Raw genomic sequence first — 22,607 nt, forward strand, 5'->3', positions numbered from 1 at the left:
ACAAGTGTCTTTCCATTTTGAGAAGTAAAATATTTGTCCCTGAGAGCAAACAAACACTGCATCTATCTGCATTGCAATTGTCTGAAACTGAATTGTCATCATGGTACTCATCTAACTTGAGAAAATCTTTTACATGACTACACTACAGCCAAAAAATACCAGCTGCATTTCCTGGCTTCCTAGTATCCCTCCAAAGGTGGCAATTTGTGAAGGGGGAAAGCTGCAGAGAAGCAAAAAAAAAAGGGGGGGATGAAAATCCCTAGGAGAATTGAATTCAGTCTGTTTATTACCCCTACATCTCCTAAATTTCTTAAAGAGATTTCTCTTTTGTTAACCATTTGAGAAGTGTAAGCTTTGAGTCAAGTAAGGAAAGCAGTAGGAAGGAAGCAGGGCTGAAAGTGGAAGCTTACTGTGTACCTTGTGTGTGTATGTTTCTGTTACTGCTGTGCACTGTTGAGCTGGGTCAGGGATTGATTATATTGTGGAGGTTGCATTAGCACCAGGGAGGCTTGTGGTTTTGCTTCCTGGGGGAACTAAGGCTTGCCAGCTTAATGGAATTGGAGTTGACTGCAGTTGCTGGACTGCAGCTGCAAAGGGAGATGGAAGGTAATTTTCCCTGGAGATTCTTATGCATGGGTGAACCAGGGACTAATGATAGAGGAGGGGTGACCACAGAAGCAAGCTTGAAGGAGTTAAAAAAGTATCTGGTGTTAAAGTAAGTTTAAGGATTTAAGTTAGAATTAAACTGAATGGGCAAAACTAACTTTATGGTGGTTTTTTCATTGAGAATAACTAATAAATACAGTGTCACTTACCTGGTTGGGGGTAAGCCACAGAGCAGAGAAAATGCATGTGTACAGAAAAGGGAAGGACTAATATGAAAGTCATCTATTACAAAGAAATTAACAGATGGAAAGTTTGGAAAACAGCAGCTTTATGGACAGTGGAGCTATAAACTAAACAAATTTTAAAGGCCATTTTATGAGCAAGAAATTTTTTCCACTTCTATTTGATATTTTTAATAATTTTATTAAAACAAATCAGTAGTTATGTAGAGTAAGTAATTGTGCACTGAGAGGATAGCTGGAATTCAGTTGGACGTAAAGAGCATGATATCGTTCAGGAGTAATGGCTGTAGTATAACCATTGCGCCATGTGGATCCTCAGACTTTTGCAATTACAAATCTCAATTATTTATCAGGATTTATTCCTTGCATTGCGTATTTTTCCTTACCAGTCTGGGAACTGACTTTAAAACTTTTGTTTCTTGTTCATGTTGCTTCTAATGTGAATGATGCTTAGTGGCTGCAGAAGCTCTCGTGAACTTTAGCCAAAGCTTCTGTCACACAGATTTCATTATGATCAGTGCCTGAAATGGTTAAACCTTTCTGGTTGGTTCTTTTTTTCTAACATCAGTAATTTTGCAGAGCATCCTCTTAGAAGATTTATTTGCCTTTCTAGTGTACTCAGATGTGCTTACTTTACTGTTTGACAGTCATTCTATATTTGATATTTTCACATTTCATCTGAAAACATAATACTCTAAGTATTATAATTTTACCTATTTCATTCTTCTCCAGTTTCTCTAAACAGATGCATCATAGATTTATAATGAAGTTATTTCAAGGCATTTTGCGCATTCTTTTAGCTCTCAAGGCTTTTCTGCATTTGCATGCTGGATTGTGCTGTCCTAGCAGGGGAGCTATAAATAGATTGTCTGATGCAGTGAGGCAGCTATGCCACAGTGGCCTTGGAAATCTCAGCTTTCACCTGTAACTCTGCATTCCCATTCCCAACGACCTCACTCTTGCAGTAGCAGGATGCAAAAGGAACGTAAATGATTGATTGCTGCTGGTGGTGTCTAAAATCTGAGTGTATTAAATATGATGGACCAATGAAGAACAGAGTAAGCTGTGAAGCTGCTCCTGTCCAAAAGGGGTAGGGATATAATAATTGCAGTTACTGCAGTACGTTTGATTTTGGTTGTTTGCACAGGTGACTTTTAAATTGAAATTAGTAAGTCTTTTAAATCCTTTCTTGTTTGCAGAAGTTAGTTTAACATTTTTTATCATTTAAGTTCATAAAGTACTTGTATGTTTAAAGTACTATAGAGTACATGTTTACATTGTGAAAGATGTCTTGTTTTCTTACAGTGTGAAAAATTCAAACTATTGTCTCCCATCATATACTGCTTATAAGAATTATGATTATTCAGAGCCAGGAAGACACAATGAGCAGCCAGGCCTGTGTGGCCTGAGTAACTTGGGGAATACATGTTTCATGAATTCAGCAATTCAGGTATGTACTTTAAAATAAAATCATCTTGTCTTATTACTTGGAAACTAATACCTTGTTCTATTTTGTCATGTTAAAAAACTCATGCTAAGAGATCTGTTAAATAGGATAGGATGAAAAGTGAGGAAATACTTCTATATTGGTACACTGTAAAAGTTGATTTATATAACTGCATTCATAGTGATCAATGTCAGAAAGATGTTTGACCAGCATTCTACATGGGTGAACTTTTAAGTGGGATTCTTTGCTTTTTGTAAGGATTGCCATGCATGTATGTCACAAAAAATATCTTTTCCTTTTGAGATGCATTTGGGTAGTGATAGTAGTGCCAAAAAAAGTGTCGTAAAGTAGATGACTGGTGGATTATTGGACCTTTATTTCTGACTCATTATGTACTTTTAGAGCGCAGGTCAACATGCAGGAATCCTGGAAAATACTTTCCTTTAACCTTTCCTTTTTGAATAGCTGTTATTTCATGGATGAGATATTTTACAGGAATGTGATAGCTTGTTTCTCTGCTGTGAGTGCAAAAGAAATACTAGTATACCTACCATTACTCTACCAAGATAAAAAAAACTTAGTGTTTTTATTTTAAATGGAAGCTGAAGTTGTAGAATAGTTAAACTAGTGTTTAATTTGGTTTTGTTTAGTTCTGGAACCCATATTTTGTCACAGAGCAGTCATGTCAAAAACTATAAAGTGTATTTAAGTTCTCCCTCACATATTTTCCTGCCGACTGTAAAAATACTAGATCTTAACCAAGCATTCTTCAAAGTTGTAGTCCTGCTTTGTCATCTCAAGGGTTCCTGGCTTATGTTTGTGATTTCTTTGGGTAAAATTAAAACAAACAAACAGAAAACCAAACAAACAAAAATTAAAAAAGGCAAATGAGGCATTCCTTCTTTAGACTGTTCAGGTAAAAAGGGAATTTCACGTACTTTCTAACCTAAGTTTATGAAGTTGTTGAAATTTGTTCAAAAGAAGAAATATTTCAGAGTTTCATAGTCTGTGTAGATTTTTTTATCTATTCTTTGTGTTGAAAATCAATGAATAATTTGGCTCCACTCCTCTGTAGCCTTAGGTAGCTGCAGAGAGCCATGAGCTCTCCCCTTAGTCTTGACTTTCTCAGGCTTGAACTAATGCATACAGCTCTCAGTCTTTCCTTGTATGTTGTTCTCCTGCCCCCTGACCATGTTGGTGACCCTCTTCTGCTCTTTCTTACACTGGGGAACCCTAAACAGGATAGTGCTCCAGCAGCAGTCTATCACGTTCCAAATAAAGAGGAAGACTTGCTTCCGTTTCCTCTGACTGCAGCTGCTAATACAGCCCAGCTTACAACTGGACACCTTTCCCACGGGGGTGAACAGCTGGATCACATTTACACAGAAAAGGACCATTGGGTCAAATAATGCAAAGCTGCTTTCTAGCTAGTCAGTCCCCAGCCTGTTAATGATATATAGGGTTATTCCATACTTATTCTATACTTATAAGGCATCCATAACATTGAATTTATTCTTGTTTCTAAAAATGTTTTTGTGAGAATATTTGAAGAGAAATTGAACAGTGCATGGAAGAATTAATTTTTTTTTTTTGTCATGTTACACAAAAGATGGGTAAGCTGGAGGGGAAAGGACACATTTTTCAGTGTCTGTTCTAAATAAAAATTGTGTCATTATGCTATTGTAAAGAAAAAGAATATGTTTTTGTCTAATGTGTCAACCAGAATTATCTTTTAAGAGTTGAATTCAAAAAATAGTCTTAGTACACGGTGATATTTTTTTTAACCTGCTACATTGTTCATCAAGTTCTTCTGATTAAAAATAAGGATAATTTTCATTACTTATGCAAACCTTTATTAAACTGGTATGCATGAATTTTTGCATATATGTAGATTCAAAAGTAACCTTTTAGATGAGGCATGGTTATTGCCTTTGGGAATGTTATCCAGTGAAACAAACTTGTTACTGGTAACGTTAGTATCCCATTGTCTTAAAAGGATTTAATTCTGAGGTCAGCATTGTAGATTATATCAGCTTTTGCTTCATTGCTTCTCAGTTATATCTAGAGAATCAAGTGTTCAAATATGTCATGAGAAACTGTAGCATAAATTAAGAAATACAATTTTGCTGATTCACAAAGTGCTCTGGGTAAGAAAATTAGGTGTATTGAGCAGTGCAGCTTTTAATTTGGCATGGTACCTTTAATATGTCTTTGAAGGTGTGTTTTTTCGAATGCATTATTTGGCAGCCTTCTTAGCAAGGTAATGTAAAGTATCTTTCAGTTTCACCTACTGTGAGTTTAATATTATCTAAGAAATCTCTAGAAGTGCCTTTTAGTGAAAGTATGATATGTTCTTAACACACTAAGGTCTCACAGACTGCATTCTTACTTCTGTCTTTTTTCAGGCAGCAGTACACTCTGGGGTAGGGGGTTAGCGACTGAATGGGATGCAGCTTGGCAGAGAAGTACCCAGGGTCCTGCTGAAAAATAGCTAAACGTGAGCCAGCAGGGTGTTCCTGTGGCAAAGGCAGCCAACAGCATCCTGGGCTGCATTGAGAAGAGTATTGCCAGCAGGCTGAGAGAGGTGATCCTTCCTCTTCACTCAGCACTGGAGGGACACATCCAGAGTTCTGAGTTCACTTCTGGGATCCCCAGAGAGATAGGGTTATACTGGAATCCAGTGAGAGGCTACAAAGGTGATCAAGGATTGCAACATCTGACCTACATGAAGAGAGAGATCTGGGGCTGTTCAGTCTTCTCTGACTTCACTTTTAAAGAGACAGTCAAAAAAAATAGAGTGCTTGCCCAGTGCAGGGTGGTTGTACCTTGGAGGCAAGTAACTGCAGGATGGAGGTGTGCGAAAATATTACAGTTAGTCTTTAATGAACCAAGTTCATGTGAGGAGAGGACATCTCCTACCTCCCTTGATGTACAGGTGCTATGTAGTTTTATCAGCTACAAAGTACCATCGAGTTCCCCTCCTTGCAAAGGTTTCTACAGAACCTGGCTGCAGTGTCTCCACTCTGCTCACCATTCCACCTTCCTTAGCGGATTGTGTTGCCTTACTGTTGGGTGGGGATCATCATGGAGCATGTCAACTGCGTTCCATCCAGTGCTGCCTTTTACTATATGATTTCCGTACTGTTACAACTTCTGTTAGGATGTGAATGTAACTTCTCAGTTTCCTTTAATTTTTACCCCCAGCCATCTTCCCACAGGGATATCCCTTCACAGTTATGCCAACACAGGATTGTCTATCAGGATAAATCTGTTTTCTTTAAACAAAATAGTGTACGGTAGAGTATTGGACTCTGAAATAGTTTCAATTCCATCAATGTTCCCAAAGCTCTGCTTTGACCTCTTCCATTCGATTGGTACTGGGTATAATCAATGTAGCTTCTTCCTACAGAAGCAAAGTTTAGTTTATTCACTTTGCAGCTGATCTCCACTTTTCTCAGCTCTCTATCCTTTCCAAAGAGCACTGAGGCCGCTGAGTGTTCACGTAAGAGCCATTTCTGCTTCAGAAACCACTGCATTTCTCAGACAGCTTCTTGTTGGTCTTGTCTCATGTACAGTGAAGATGGTTTACATCAGAACTGTTATCAGTGTTCCTTGAAGAAGAGGGACAGTTCCTTACATGGCATGATCTCCCAAGTCTGACAAACTTGCCTGAAGGTCCTTGCCCTGTAAGGTAGAAATGTGGAAGTCCTGGCAGTATCCTAAATTTTGTTGCAAGTTCTTTAATAGTTCTTCAATCTATAGGTGGGTTTAGGCTTTCCCTTTTATCTAAGTGATTACTATAAAGAGATCTTTGCCCTTTCAAGTAGTGGCTTTCAGTGTTAAAAAGCTCAGGACATCTGGAGGAAGGATGATGAAGAGATGGGCAAGGGACTCTATGGTGCCACAAACAGCTGCAAGATGAGTAGGAGTAAGGACAAAAAGGTTAATATACCACTGTATTTTTTTCCAAGTGCTGTTCTTTTATTACTGTTCCTTATTTTTAAAAAAGCAATATTTCAATATTATTTCCTATTTTGGTTGTATTGGAACTTTTGTGTAGATTTTTTGAAGGAGGTGTTCTGTGTATCTTATTTCATTTTACTTCAGTGCTAACATCTAAGGCTTCATTTTTATTAATAAGGCCTAAATGTCTGCTTTTGTTGATCTGAGTGTGCAATAAAACAGGAAAGACAAAAGGGAGCTTGTGGACTTTGTGAAAATATGTAATTATGAATGCTTGAACCCATATCAAGCAAAAGAAAAGTATTTGGCAAGTACAGGTTTCATTCACATTGTACATGTACAGATCTATATTCTAGACTAAAAATAAAAAATAATAAAATGGGTTTCATTAGGCATTGTTGTGCTGCCCCCTGTGGACATTTTCGAAGTATTACTGTCCTATTTTGGTGGGATACTAGAAATTAGAGCTCTGTGAAAATTTTATTTTCTTTCACAGTGAAAACCTCAGAGTCCCAAAATTTTCATTTTTTGTTTCAAAAATAGGAGAAGAAAGTAAATGTTTTTCGTAAAAATACTCTTTTTCCAACATTTTGGTTTTATCTTTTTTTCAGTCAGTGTGATTATATGTACTTGACTTCAGAACAGCAGCTGTTGAGAGCTTTGCAGTGGGGTATTTCAGCGGTTTTATTTCTTCAGAAAGCAGATTAATATTCCCTCTACAGCTACTTATGGCTGTAAGTTTATCTAGACCAAAGATAACATCTTTCATTGATACCTGAACTGATTAAGTTTTGGTGCTCTGTTTCAGTAGTCATAAGCATATGGAGTTTGGACTAAGGAATGTATTAACTGAGCTTTTTGCTATGTCTGATACCAAACAGACAAAAGTAGGGTAAGCATGTGTAAAGTAAATCACTTCTTTTCCTATGACTTGGATCTTTCTTTCAGTCCATCAGCTCTTGGTCTTTTATTACAAGGCTGAAATCCAGAATTTCATTGTCTCTTTCCTAAAGTTTTTGTTAAGTAGCACCTGAAGCTGAAGTACTAGGATACTTAAAAGAATATTCAATTTTTAGCTCAATTTCATGATCTTAGTGTCTCCTTGTAATTTCCCCAGTTCACTGGCATGATAGATAGTGATTTTTTTCTCTTCTTTGGAATTCTATTTTTATCATTATTTCTGTGTAATATTGTATATGGGATATGAAGAAATGTTTCCTTGTTCCCTTAGGATTATAGGATGATGCGTGGAACTTCAGGAGGTTTCTGATGCAACCTCCTACTCAAAGGAAGGTTGGCTCTGAGGTCAGAACAGGTTGCCCAGGGCTTTATCCAGTTGGATCTTGAAAACCTCCAAGAAGGTAGAGCCTCTCAGCTCCACTGCTTAACTGTTCTTAGAGTGAAAACTTTTTCCTTATATTCTTAACCTCTCACGTTTCAGCTGATGTCCGTTGTTTCATTTTCTCCTACTATGTACCACCAAGAAGAACCTGGTTCTATCTTCTTAACTTCCCTCTAGGTATGAGAAGGCTGCTCTTGGGTCTCCCTGAAACAGTCTTTTCTGCAGGCTGAACAAGCCCTAATGCTTCATCCTTTTCCTATAGGACAAGTGCTTCTAGGCCACTGACTGTCTTGGTGACCCTCTTTCTTCATTAATTTTTTTTCTTTTTATCAATTCTGTCCTTGCAAACTCTTATTTCAGAATTATCCCATACTTAATTTACAGGGATTTAGAAAAATGTATTTCCTCCTCTATGAAGGTTTCATAGGACAGGTAGACCTGCTAACATGATCACAGTCTAGCATTGGAATTACAGTATTCCAGTGAGACTGTGGCATTGAGATGTGTGTATATGTATGTGTTTATATATGTGGCACTAAAAATAATGATTAATTATTGTTCACTTTCCTGTGCATCCTAATAGCTTTTTTGAAGTTACTAATAAGTAACATGGAACTATAATTTCTGTGTTAATCTTTGTTTTGCTGAAGACTGATACTCTCTCCTGTGGTTTATCTCATAGCTGGTCTTGGAGTTTTTACATTCTGTCCCATATTTCCCATGATCTTTGCACTGAATGACCAGTTTGGGTTCAGAGACTGAGAACTTCATAGAAATTTACGTGGTGAAAGAAAACCTGGGGAGACTGCAGTACCTGAAATGAAGTGCCATTCTTTTACCTCTTTAGTTCACAGTTTTCCATACTTTTACCATATTTGATTTGCTTTTTTTGCTTTCTATTACTCTTCATCTGTTGATATACTCTTAGTTTACTTATGTCTGTGTTTTGAAACAAACAAAAAACCCCAAACCACTAGGTTGAACAGGGCACTAAATCTGATGACTTTGCTGTTTAGTAGATGGTCTTGGTTCTATTGTCTTTTGGTTGGTTTGGTTTTTTGTTTTGTTTTGTTGTTGTTTATTTTTGGTTGGTTGGTTGGGTAGGGGTGAGGTTTAAATTGATGCTTTCCATAAGACTTCCTTGATAAACTACAGCATATCACATTGTGAGAAAATAAGAATGGAGGCTTCCTTTCAGATTGGCTTCTGGATGCTTTTTATCCTGTGACTTTAATTGTGATCTTAAGTAATTCTCTGTTGTCAGCCTTTTCAAGAAGTAAACATGTTTGTAATCATTTAGCTTTGTCAGACTGAAAAGCTGGGTGGATGTGTTAGTTTCAATCTAGGCCTTCCTTGGTGACCAGTTTGTAACCAAGGAAGGGGCAGTGTTCCCAGTATTCCATACGATTTTTACGTAAATCGGGGTATAAATAAGAAGGGAGGAGAGACCTTCGCTCTCTCGGTTTGGGAACAGTGGGCCCTTGCGTTGGTCTCACAGGCTGAGGCCTGCAGCATCCACTGACCTGCCACGTGGAGTTTCGGGGAGTGCTGGCCGTGTCTGCCAATCCTGCTTTTCTAAGGGACGTGGTGAGATTTGTTTTACTAGTTATTTTACTAGTTCTCGGGTTTGATTGCGTATATCTGTTCGATGTCCCTTTTTGTCCCTTTTTCCCCCTTTCCCTATCCCTTTGGGGGGTGTTTGGATTCCCTTTTGCTGTATACATAGCATCTTAACTGTATATAACTATAATATACATAAAATATATATATTTTTTATATAACTAGCTTGATTTCAGGTTCTTCAATTTGCATAGTTTTTTTTCCTTTTCCCTGGGGGAAGAAAGAAGGGGGAAGGGGGGGGATGCTACTGTCTGTTCGGGCATTTGACAGGGAGCCAGGTCCGAACCATCACAGTGGGTATGTGACCAACTGTATTAGTTCTTTAGCAGCTACACTTCTAGAAGTTGTGGTATCTGATATTTTAGAAAATACATCAGGTCAGTATCTCAGAAATTCCTGTGTTCAGGTAGCCACTTGTTCATTCCAGATCTACCATCAGTGTTATCTTATGCTATAGTGTGGAAATCGTTATAGGAAAAAGGGGAATTATCTGTGGTAATCTTCCTGACTTAGACATACAAATATTAAGTCATATCCTGAGAAAGTGACAAAACCAGTTTATCTGGTGAAGACTAGAAAAAGATAAATTAGTTTTTTGGTGAAAAATGCACTGTCAGCACATTGTGTAGTGACTAAGAACCTGTAGAAAAATATACTGGGTTTGCATTATTTACTTCCTTGTGTTGGACATTTCTCACACTAAGCTGATTTCATCTCCTAAACCAGCACAAAAATAATCCAGAAGACAAAGGAGGAGAAAAAAAATAGTGAGATGAATGTTTCTTGTGCAATCAGATGAGGATCAGCAGAGAAGGGGCAGGACTTCTTTGGGCAGTAGGATTTATCGCATTGCTCAAATTGAACATGCAGTTTTACCTGAAGTGTAATTTTATTGGTAGACAGTTTTTGTTTCTGGTCATCTAGTGATACTTGGTAGTCTGTCCATGCATTTAGGTTGAGGCTGAAGATAATGTTTTAAAATTCTAACCACTTCTGTATGGATTTGACAGACTAAGTGTTTCTCCTGGTAGCTGCATGGGTCAGTTTAGAACTGACAACACAGATCTGTGAGGTAGGGGTGCTTGGGATCACCACTAACTACAAATAAAAGCTCTTTGCCATGTAGCAAGAGAAAAATGTACTTTCTTAACCCTTGGTGTCCAAAAGCACCTGTAATACCAGGATTTTTTTCCAATGTTGACAGCTCATGAAAGCTTTAGGTGAGGAGGAAGAGAAAGAAAGGAGTTTGATATAGGCATGAAACTCAGCTCTCTACATCGTGTGACTGGTTTTGCTGTGTAACATTTCACAGGTATGATAGGAAGACATAGGAATAACTTTTTTTGCCCCACTCAAAAAAGTTGCAATTCTTCCAGTCTTAACTCTTGTACTTATGCAGCAGTTTTGTAAAGTATGCGGAGCTAAAATTTTTGTTTTTCTCCTTGTTTGTAGAGAGACAGATGAGACTGATGAAATATTTTACCTTTCTTGGAATCTTTGATAAAGGAAAGAATGCAGAAAAGCTTATAATATTTAATGAAGAAACTTTGCTAAATATGTATGCTAAGGCATGGCATGGGGATCCTTTCTGAGTGATGGAAAAGTTTGTGTTTAAAGGAGTGTGAAAAGTAGTCCACAAAAATTCAAAGTAGTTTCCTGAAATTGTAAATCATACTTCAGTGATTTACATCATGCTATCTCCAAGTGCTGACAGAAGAGACAAACTGGTACAGAGGATAAGTGATTAGCTCAATCTGAAACAAGGTCCTTGACTTCCTTGAACTAATTTCAGCTCTAAACAGCATCACAAAATTTAAAAGAACATAGGAAGGTCTGCACCATTTCTAATTCAAAGACTAGCCCATCTAGCATAGAAGGGAATAGGGCAAGCATCCTTACCTTCCCTTCTCTCCCCTCCCACTCCTGCCATAGAAAAAAAAAATCCTCTTTTCACATGTTTTTGGAATGTAGTATAATTTGAATTAGTAAGCCCTGTTGGCTGTCTCTTCCAAACACCTATGCCGTTTCAGCTTTGTGCATCTCTTAACAACTTTCAGTGAGGAGTCATATACAACTACCAGTCATGTCTCAAAAACTACCTTCTTTTGTTTTAAATCTTGATAACAACTGTGCTGTCATGGTGTGGTTGACTGGACTCCTTTGTTTAATAAATTTTGCGGTTAATCTTTTGACAGATATTATCTGTGCATAAGAAGTTGCAACCAGTCTTACTTTAAAACCATTATTGGTTTCTGAAAAAGATTGATTGGGTTTTTCCTCCCCTTCCTTGCAGCCACTAGACATTACAGTTTAATCTTGGCTGCCTTAACAAAATTGAGACATCCTCTGTTTAGAACTAATTGAGATCACTGTTCTAAAGAGTCTGTATTTCTGTTTGCAGTGTCTGAGCAACACACCTCCTCTTACAGAGTACTTCCTCAATGATAAATACCAAGAAGAGCTGAATTTTGACAATCCTTTAGGAATGCGAGGTGAAATAGCAAAATCTTATGCAGAGCTTATCAAGCAAATGTGGTCAGGAAAATACAGCTACGTTACCCCAAGAGCATTTAAGGTCAGTAGGGAATTAAACCTGAATGTATGTTGACAATTTTGGGTTTGTACTTTTAAGTATACAAAACTTACAGAAATACACAAGAAGAAGAATTTGAGGTAATGTTTATCAGTTTGCAGCCCATTTATTTAACTGTTAAAACACTTGGATGTATATTTAAATAAATGTCACCTGCCCTTGGGCTTTGGTCTTTCAGAATTGGTTTTGACTTCTGTCTCCATATAAAAGCTTATCTGTTATAAGTTTTACCTTTTCAACATGCTCCTGTAGCATCTCACGAGTATCTATTTTTTCTAACAATAAAGGTACCAGAAGTATTTGTATTTAATTTTTAGACACAAGTGGGAAGGTTTGCACCACAGTTTTCTGGTTATCAGCAACAAGATTGTCAAGAGCTACTGGCTTTTCTCTTGGATGGATTACATGAGGATTTGAATAGAATTAGGAAAAAGCCTTACATTCAGTTAAAGGATGCAGATGGGAGACCAGACAAGGTAGGGTTTTTGGTGTTCATCATCTTCATTTTAGTCAAGTCTGTATGTTCTACATGATTGTGCACTGAAAGGTTGGGATTTTTTCTGGGAGAGATTTCAGAAAATAAGACCATAAAATAGAGAGTTTGTTTGAGAACATGTAAATTTCTGTTTATTTGTAAGATAACTGGGAGGGGAGAGGGGTGGGAGGATGGTATGCATTTTTTAAGACTTCATGCAGACCTTTTCTTCAATTCAATGCTGAATTCAGTTGGAAAAACAATTTCCATTCTGTTCTTTTACATCTATGCAGAATTCTGTCTTTCTCCAATACTGTTACTTTAGGGAAACTCTTCATTCATTATGAGTTAATTCATGTGGAATTTTTAGTTTTATTTGCTTTTGTCTTTCCTCAAGTCACTTGGAAGTCTCTCTCAGGCTATGTAATACCACTGACAGAATCTCTGTCATAGGAAAAGCATACATCTTTTAACCTGTGATCCTGATAGTAGTAACGTATCTTACAGGGTCCTTGGGAGTGAGATTTCTATGTTTAGATGGTTACTGAAAATTTTCTATCAAGTACTTTTACTCATAATTGTCACTATTCCTTTCCTACTACTTTGTCATAACCCATACTTTAATTACAGGTGGTTGCTGAAGAAGCCTGGGAAAACCATTTAAAGAGAAATGATTCCATCATCGTAGATATATTTCATGGCCTTTTTAAATCCACCCTAGTTTGTCCTGAATGTGCTAAGATATCAGTAACGTTTGATCCCTTTTGTTACTTGACACTTCCATTACCCATGAAAAAAGAACGCACTTTGGAAGTTTATTTAGTTAGGATGGATCCACTTGCAAAGCCTATGCAGGTAAGTGGCTTAATTCATGTACTAACACCCTGATTCATGTGGCATTAACAGTGAACCTGACTTCCTTTACATGATGTAAATTTATAAGTACAACAAGCAAATCCAGTAAGTTTTGGGTTCTGCTATGAATTCTGAAGTCCCACTTAGGAAACTTGAGGTAAATTATACACACATTCTTATATTTCCGTCAGTTTCAAAGAAGAATTGGTAATTTCATTGTGGTTATGTTAATAAGGCTTCTTAATCTTTAAAACGTATGCTGACATAATTTTGTGAGTGCTGCTGTAGTGAATCTGTATGGTTATAAAAAGTACTTATACACTTAATCCAGACTTAATTTCTTGGTTCCTTAATCACCAAAGGCAAATATTCATAATATGTGGTACAAAAAACCCTATGACTAAATATATTAGGTAGTCCTGAATTTTTCTGTGCTCTCACCTGATTGTCAAAATAAAAAACTTCAGATGAGATTTCTTTATGAAGAGTACCTCTTCTGCCATGTTTTTAGGAATGATAGTATCATATATCTTATAATTGAGTGAAAAAATATACATAAGGTTATCATAACCAAGTTGTGATTGAATGGTTATAGCTGTACCTTACGGGGTAAGTGAGGTTGGGTGAAATAAATTAGACACAGGCAGTTAGGTAGATTCCAAAAAGGCTTAACACCTGAAATTAGAGTACCATAAGAAGGAAAGTCTGGGGGAAAAGGGAGTATTCTCAAAGGTAGTATGAATTAGGGAAGTCAAAGACAAAGGGACGTGTATTAACCAATGGGAGATGAGCCTGCTAGAAATTTAATTAATTGTGAAAATGTTTGCACAAGGGACACACTTGGTAGTTGAAGATGACTTGTATGACCTGAGACGGTTATGCAGGAGTAATAGAGTTTGGGAAAGGTACAAGTTCAGTAGAGTTTTTGTGAGTCTAAATAACTATAAAACTAAAAGACATAACAAACACATGTTATAGTTGGCAATTATTTATAAAGTTATAATACCTTATTTCTAATTAATCCTGTCTTTACTATACAAATAACAGATTAGAGTCCTGTGTGGAATTCAAACTGTTAATCATCAGGTTCTCTTTGTCCGTGTGAAATTAAAATTCGTCAGCTGCCATTGCGTTTTATTTTCCCCAGTCATATCAACAACTTGTGTTGTATTCCAGATTGAATAATGTAGTCGATAGCATGCATATTACTTAAATGCTGAAATAAGTAAGTGCTGTTGAAATAGAAATCTGAGTAATTGGTGCCGTTAGTCTTCTTAGAGAGAAAATAAAATAACATTTAAACCAGCATTTTATCAACTAATAAATAGAGTATTCAGAGTGTGCGTGTTTGTAGAGTAAAGTTGTGCAGGTAACTATTACATTTTCAGCAGCTTTTGGAATTTGTTTTAGTTCATTTACATGCTTCACACCTTAAGTTCAAGAATATGAAAGAAGTATGTGAAATATGGTGAACATGTGATAAGTTGTTTGGGTTTTTTCCTCATGTATATTTGTTCTCTTAAGAAATTAAAATTATATTTTACTTTTTAGTACAAAGTAGTTGTTCCCAAAATTGGAAATATATTGGATCTTTGCACAGCATTGTCGGCTTTGTCTGGTGTTGCTGCAGATAAGGTAGGAGTGATCTCTTATATGAAGCACAACAATGAACATTTTAATGCACATTAACCTGATTTAATGATGGATACTCCATTTTCTTTTTAGATGATTGTTACTGATATATACAATCACAGGTTCCACAGGATATTTGGCATGGATGAAAATCTAAGTAGTATTATGGAACGTGATGACATTTATGTGTAAGTACCTAAGTATGTAAGTACATTTATGTGTAGGACATACATGCTTCATGTCTCCTTGCAGTTTGTTTACTTATTTGCAAAAGATTAAAACCTGGACATCAGATAAAGATGAAACTGTATTATTTTTTTTATTTTCCCCCTTTACACCTTTTTATATGACCATCGTTCTTTGTATTTCTGATTGTTTTTCTTTTAGATTTGAAATCGCTATCAATAGAACCGAAGATACGGAACAAGTTATAATTCCTGTTTGTTTAAGGGAAAAGTGCAGGCACACTAGCTATAGCCATAGTGGTTCTTTACTGTTTGGTCAACCTTTTCTCATAGCAGTGCCTAGAAACAATACTGAAGATAAACTCTATAACCTGCTGCTGCTAAGAATGTGGTAAGGTTATTGTTTACCGAAAAATATGTTTCTTAACAGAGTAATGCTAATCGTTGGAATCAGTAGGCACTTATTTTTACATGCATTTCTGACAAACTGATTAGATCTGAGTACTTTGTCTTTTATTTGCTTTCTGTTACATTTATTAAATCTGAAATTTTAGCCCCTTGAGATATGAACTGGTATGGATTTTAATTTGATTTCTTGTTGACATGACCTCATCCAAAAAGTATTTGAGATGACAATAGAGAGTTAATCTGTATCATCAGTTTAAGGTAAATAATTTTGTTGTATGCTTAGCTGATAATTGATATTGTGGAATTGATATAGTGGAAATGATGTCCAATCATTCTGCTATGGTTATATCTCCTGTATCTATTGTACAAGTATTCTAATTTATGTTGTAAAAGTACATGATAGACACTTTCTGAAACTAGACTGGAATTAGTGTCATTATGTGGAAGAAATTGGAATCATATAAACTCCAGTTTAAATTTATGCTTCATATTCTGTTGATGTAACTTTCTCTGTAATTGAACCCTTATAATTTTTTTTCTGTTAAAAAATATGATTAATGAACAGTTAAAGAAATTATTGCTGGACAAAGAGAGACTGATCCTAAGAATCAAGTTGTTTAAAATAAGTAGCTGCCAAAAATGTAAGGTCGTATAGGGGTAGGTTTTCAGGTGTTCCTGTAACAGGAGACATGTTTGGCAATAAAACTGTTAATTCTGAATAAATGAGAAAGAAGTGCAGAAATGCAGTACACTAGAAAGAATTTGTTTTAACAATTTAATGAACAAACTGGTTTGAACAAAGTAAATATTTAAAAATCCATTGCTTCTAACTGTTTCTTTCACTTGTTATATTTAGCCGATATGTAAAAACATGTACTGAAAGTGAAGATACTGAAGGATCTCTGCATTGTTGTAAGGACCATGGTATCAATGGTAATGGCCCAAATGGAATACATGAAGAAGGATCTCCAAGTAAGACTGGAATATCAAAACCTGCATAGTATTACGGATTCAGTTTGAATCAGAAGTTAACTCTAATGTCTTCTCATTTCTTGCATTTTACTCTTCTGATTGCTTCAGGTGAAATGGAAACAGATGAGCAAGATGATGAATCCAGCCAGGATCAGGAACTTCCTTCAGAGAATGAAAACAGCCAGTCAGAAGATTCCGTTGGAGGTGACAATGACTCTGAAAATGGGTTATGTACTGAGGATACTTGCAAAGGTCAACCACTCACGGGACACAAAAAGCGATTATTTACATTCCAGTTCAATAATTTAGGCAATACTGACATAAACTACATCAAAGATGATACCAGGCATATTAGATTTGATGATAGACAACCTAGGCTTGATGGTAAGTCATGGGGAACAGGTTGAGCAACGTTTCGTTCTGATACTCTTTTCTGACTCCATTTCTGTGTTTCATTTTATCTGTGTAATATTTGATATATCTTTTTTTTCAGTTGTGAATTCTGTATGAATAGTTAATTTGTTATTGAGATTGACTCTTAGAAATGCAGAATTTTTGTGGGCTTCAATTTTTCATCTTAAATTCATGATAACGTTGTTTAATTCATTTTGAAGAATGTTTGCCCAAAGTTAATCCAGTTTCACTTAAAGCAAGAAATAATATTAAGAGAAAACATTTTTTTTTAATCTTAGAAAGATCTTTCCTTGCTTTGGATTGGGATCCTGAATTGAAGAAGAGATATTTTGATGATAGTGCAGCAGAGGTAAGCTGTTTATGTTGCTCCCCTTTCCAGCACAAATAAAACTTAAATGTAAAAATACAGGTTAATTACTGTGACATGAGACATTGTAAGTCTTCATGAGAAGCAGCTAACATATCTTTTTTTCATGTTATTCTTAGTAAATATCTTGTCATAAATAAACTTCATATATGCATCCAAGTAATTAGCAAATCTGAGGCTTACAAACTTGGAATTAAATCTGAAACTATGAACACTTTTTGCTTGAATGGTTTCTAATCAGTTTTTCCATATATAGGAGCTTTGTAGTTACTGTTTAGTAAAACGACATCACTAAAATGAGTTTTGTTTCATTTGTTCTCTTAACTCAAGAAATACTTCTCTTTAGGATTTTGAAAAACATGAAAGCGTGGAATATAAGCCTCCCAAAAAGCCTTTTGTGAAATTAAAAGATTGCATTGAGCTGTTCACAACAAAGGAAAAACTAGGTGCTGAAGACCCATGGTAAGTGCAAAAGCTGAAAAATTGTTAGTTCTATGGTACATCTCTCAAAGTATATTCAAAATCACACATGAAGCATTCCTAATGGTATTTTGAATCTTGTTATTTCAATCCTAGTTGAAGATTCTCAAAATGTTTTCTACTTTGATCCATCACTTAAATTGTTACCATGTGCAGAAGATTATGTTTGTAAGGGAAACAGTTAATGCATTGGAAATTAGGAGGAAGGGTTTATACGTAAGATATTCTAGTCTGTGAACTATGATGGACAGTGAATGAATAATATTATGACAAATTCAGTGCAGTGGTTTATGAGATAAGAGAGGTTGTTTCGTACTATTAATTTTTTATGCAAATACATAACTTGCATTGATCTCTGAAATAGGGATGTGCTTAAAGGGTAGGTTTGTGGGATGGGGGATGTCTGTAGTCACTAGAACTGCTCAAATTTACCATTTGTTTTCAGTAGACAAAAATTGATTCATGGTTCTTTCAAATTATAATTTGGAATCATATCTGAATATTCACAATTATAGTATGTTCCCATAAGATCCTTTTTCTCCAGGAATTTTCTAGTAGATAAATCCTTCACCAACAACTTTGAGCTCAGAATTAAGTTTGAAAAGACTGTCTGCCAGTTTTGTCTTGTAGATACCTAAAAGTTTTGGAGACCTTCAAACGTTGTCAACAGAGGTCCTCCTGTATTTGTGCAGCGTAGGGGGCTAACTTAGAAGTCTCATTTTTTTTCTGGGTTTGCTAGATTATACAATACTGGATAGAGTATTTGAGATACCATATAACTCAGGTATGGTGAAGCACTTCCATTTTTGCAGCACATTTTAAGCAGATTATTTAAACTACAATATAAAACTATTGCAGAAGTCAAGAAGCTGCTGCTAGATACATTTCACCAAAGGTCATTAGTCAGATTTTTCTTCATTTGTTAGGTCTTCACACGTCTAGTCTACAAGAGCTCATCATCCCTAGTCCAACACTATTGGTATTCTAGATATTTTAAGTCATCTGGGAAAACAGGTTTTCAATTACAACCTGCCCTTACAGTTCTCCTAATTTCTTGTCTTTATCTGATGTTGCTATTTAAAGACATTTGTGCAGTCTTTTATTTAGGGCTCATCTCTTTTTTATTTTTTTCCCCTTAGATTTTTACTAGTTAGAGAAGAGTTGCTTCCATTCATTTTTCTTATTTATCTTCCTGCCTGAGCCTTCATTCCTGAAAGATTCAAGTACACATTGTAGGAAACAACAATTTATAAGTCACAGCCTGTTTAGTACTTGCCTACTAAGAAGGGAAGTTTTTTTAGTAGTCGCTGTTTTTACGTGTAGGCAGGATGGGGTCGGAGACAGATGAATTTGGAAATTGAAACTTGAAAAAGTTGCAGTTATCTGTTATTTTTGGCTTTTCTTATAGTCAGTTTTATAACCTAACCCTCCATCTTTTTTTGTATAAAATACAAGAAAGCTGTGTTTTAACTAAACGTATAGGGAGTCCTAGAGAAGATGAGAATTCAATATTGGGGGATTGCTACTTTTGAGTTTAGAATGCTGTTGAGCTTCACTGTGATCACACTTGCATATTTTAAACTGAATCAATATTGTTAGTAACAAAAGAAAAAATGTGTGTGGTTGAGTTTTTCTCATTCAGTTCCTCCCATATTAGTGACTTTCTCTGTAGTAATGTATTTTTAAATACATATGGACTACAGCTATTTAAAATTGATTTTTTTTCTTTTAGGTATTGTCCAAACTGTAAAGAACATCAGCAAGCTACTAAGAAGTTAGACTTGTGGTCACTGCCCCCTGTACTGGTAGTTCATCTAAAGCGCTTTTCCTACAGTAGATATATGAGGGACAAGTTGGATACATTGGTTGACTTTCCAATAAAGTAAGAAACCTAAATAGTTTGCTTCTAGAAGTGTAAAAGCATGACTAGGGCACATGTTTAATACAGCAATTATGTAAAATGGGTGTGTTCTCAGTTTCTATGTGTGTATCCAGTACTCACTGTACTTGTAGGTTAAAAGTATGAACTTGGAAAAATAATTATAGTAGATAAATATGGAAGATTACTGGTTCCTGCCCCACTTCTAACAGAGTGAAAGAGATGCACTGTCAGAATAGTCTGGTGTATGTTGTTTTTTTGTAGGGAATATAAGGTAAAGGGCTTGAAGACCACCAAAATATAAAATGGTTAAAAATATTAACATGGATGAATTTTGGTTGGATTTTTTTTGTATTCTTTTCATTTTATTTTGTTTTTTAACAGTGACTTGGACATGTCAGAGTTCCTTATTAATCCTAATGCAGGGCCTTGCCGCTACAACTTGATTGCTGTCTCTAACCACTATGGAGGAATGGGAGGAGGACATTGTAAGTTGATTTCAAGTGTCATCATTCTACATGTCAGCTTTCTTTCTGTGTTGATTTTGATTTAAGTACTGATCACTTTGAATCAGTGGTGCTTTTTAATGATTTAGGGACAATTTTTTTTCATTGCCTTGAAATGCTTTCACAAGTACTCTAACATAAAAATCTGTATGCAATGAGCTTTCAAGGATAATGGTAGGTTCTTTTATACTTCTAGCTATGCACACTGCGAAAAGAGAAAATCTAAGAGCTCCATAAGAGCTGCTGTACTCCTACAACTGATTTTGCCTTGCTTATCTGTATTTTTTTTTTGTTCATTGTGCAACTCCTTGAAAGTAGAGAGGAAAAAAGTGTGAAAGGGGATTCTAATACTGATCATAGGTTTAAGTTAGTTAAATGTGAAGTATTTGACAGTAACAGACTCTAGCAACTGATCTATGAAGATACAAAGTCCTAAGACATTGTACTTTTTTGTCCTAGATACTGCTTTTGCGAAAAATAAGGATGATGGAAAATGGTACTACTTTGATGACAGTAGTGTGTCCACTGCATGTGAGGACCAAATAGTGGCAAGTACCTTTTGTGTTTCTAAAATTGGGACTGTTGATATTTTCTTCTTGAGGGAAGAAAAATGAAGAGTAAACCATGAAACTTGCATTAAATTTGTAGATAGTAGTTTGTGTTCTCTCAAAGGACAGTACAAACCAAAAATGGTTTGCTCCAACATGCAAAAATAACTTAAGTGAAAGATCTAGATTTCTTTGTAATTTCACCTTGTATACTTGTAAGGAAAAAAAAATAAATTTGTAACTTGGGTTGTAAAGGTTTTGTTTGGGGCCTCGTGAACATATTACACTTCTCTCTTTTACAGTCCAAAGCAGCATATGTGCTCTTCTACCAGAGACAGGACACAATCAGTGGAACTGGCTTTTTCCCACTTGACCGGGAAACTAAACAAGGTGCTTCAGCTGCCACAGGCATCCCACTAGAAAGTGATGAAGACAGCAATGAAAATGATAATGATATAGAAAATGAAAATTGTATGCACACTAACTAATGGGAAGAACTAGAAGCCATAAAAGAGACTCTTACTGGGGATACAGATGGAAAGAGTGAAAATGCCCACCAAATTAAGAATAAAAATCTGAGATGGGGAGTTTCAGATAACAGAATGTAAATCTTTATTACATTTTAACATGTGCAGTACTTGAAGTGAAACAATAAAATCTTAAACAGAAATTGTCTCTAATGCATTTACAGTCTCGTATTCACAAGGTATATATAGGAAATCACAAATAAACCCCTTTTAAGTTTCTGCTGCTATTCTGATGGATTATGGGTTTTTTTTGTTTGTTTTGGATGTGAGTTAATAACTAAAATATTAAATCTGTGGACTTCTGACATTTATTTTATAAGTATTGCAAGAATACTACTGCCAAGTCTAGTTTCTGGATGACTATATAAATGTTCCTTAGCTGCCACACAGACTACAAGTAAAAATGTCATAAATAACTACAGTAGTAGTTTTTTTGAAACAGCAAATTTTTGTTTCTCCCTAATTTTTTTAAAATTTGGTCACAATAGAAGAAATAGCTTGAAAAAGGTGGTTTAACCTTTTGTGTTATAGTGGAACATCCAGAATATTATGTTCATCTTACTGCTGCTGTGGAACAGGTTCTGGATTTCATGCTGCATTAACAAAAAGGTTTTCAATTAAATGTAAGTATCCATTGTTGCTTGTTGGAATCTACTCTGCAGACATAATTCCTGTTATCTTGCTTATAAGATATGCATAATTTTAATCTGGTATCAGTCCAAAATTTAAAATTGTGCTGTAAGTTCTCTTTCCCCAGTTTTTGTAGTTTGACAGCTTGCAAACTACTCTGTATTAAGGTCAAAGTTAATAGTATTCTGTATCCATAGTAATGACTGTGTATCAGGCTTAGTTGAGAATTTTTTCAGTATAACCTGCCTTTAAATTGTTAATTAACAAAATCACTTTAAAGGTAGACCTGTTGATTTTCTTTGTGTGTTCCTGATGGAATTCACCTTAGCCTTACAGTGTATCTGAAAAGGTAACTCATAATTATAAGAGAATTGGCATTTGCATGTTCAAGTCAGAACCTGTACAGTATATAAGGCATACAAACTCCGAATTGGATTTCAGTTAACTATGTTCAGGGGTCCAGGATGCCAAAATAAGTGTGACAGTTTGAAACATTTTTTGATTTGCTGCTTTCCCATTGATCTAGTTGGAAGAATGTATTGTTGATTTGTATACAATACTGCCTTTGAGAGGGGCTTTTAAGTGTGGGGGCACACGTCACATATCTACTACCTGGAGAATTGCTTGGTGTCCCACTGTTTAAACAATTTTAAAAAAGAAAAAAGCAAAAAGTCTGATGTTCTTCACTTGAACTAATCAAATACAATAGGTTATAAATTGTGTATTGTAAATAAAAGTTCACTCTGTGAGTGCACATTTTGGTAAATTATTTATTTATGTTAGCATTAAAAAGTTTAAAAAATTGCATTTGACCAGGATATAAATGAGATATGTTGGACATGGCTTTGCTTTATACCTTGATATTAAAACTGGTGTTTCATCCTGGTATTTTAAAGCTGCTTTGAGGTTTGTTTTT

General features: G+C 35.6%; 1 protein-coding gene across 7 annotated transcripts in view; it reads left to right on the forward strand.

Moving 5' to 3' along the window:
* Positions 1 to 22,607, forward strand: part of USP15 (ubiquitin specific peptidase 15) — a 69,005-nt gene that overhangs the window by 40,494 nt on the left and 5,904 nt on the right. For 4 of the 7 annotated variants that reach the window (XM_027900424.1, XM_027900425.1, XM_027900426.1 and 1 more), the window contains 15 exons: positions 2,154 to 2,298; positions 11,622 to 11,795; positions 12,131 to 12,289; positions 12,919 to 13,143; positions 14,695 to 14,778; positions 14,869 to 14,963; positions 15,163 to 15,351; positions 16,225 to 16,340; positions 16,449 to 16,724; positions 17,033 to 17,103; positions 17,468 to 17,583; positions 19,334 to 19,483; positions 19,865 to 19,968; positions 20,446 to 20,534; positions 20,837 to 22,586. In XM_027900424.1, the coding sequence (XP_027756225.1) occupies positions 2,154 to 2,298; positions 11,622 to 11,795; positions 12,131 to 12,289; positions 12,919 to 13,143; positions 14,695 to 14,778; positions 14,869 to 14,963; positions 15,163 to 15,351; positions 16,225 to 16,340; positions 16,449 to 16,724; positions 17,033 to 17,103; positions 17,468 to 17,583; positions 19,334 to 19,483; positions 19,865 to 19,968; positions 20,446 to 20,534; positions 20,837 to 21,022 (2,179 nt within the window). In that variant the 3' untranslated portion in view covers positions 21,023 to 22,586. Of the gene's footprint in view, positions 1 to 2,153; positions 2,299 to 11,381; positions 11,400 to 11,621; positions 11,796 to 12,130; positions 12,290 to 12,918; positions 13,144 to 14,694; positions 14,779 to 14,868; positions 14,964 to 15,162; positions 15,352 to 16,224; positions 16,383 to 16,448; positions 16,725 to 17,032; positions 17,104 to 17,451; positions 17,584 to 19,333; positions 19,484 to 19,864; positions 19,969 to 20,445; positions 20,535 to 20,836; positions 22,587 to 22,607 lie in introns of those variants that run through there. The other 3 variants (XM_027900428.1, XR_003573093.1, XM_027900429.1) reach the window with 3 other exon arrangements.

The sequence above is a fragment of the Empidonax traillii genome, unplaced genomic scaffold (assembly GCF_003031625.1).
Source record: "Empidonax traillii isolate 1590-97213 ecotype Southwest subspecies unplaced genomic scaffold, ASM303162v1 scaffold726:size354854, whole genome shotgun sequence".
NCBI lineage: Eukaryota > Metazoa > Chordata > Aves > Passeriformes > Tyrannidae > Empidonax > Empidonax traillii.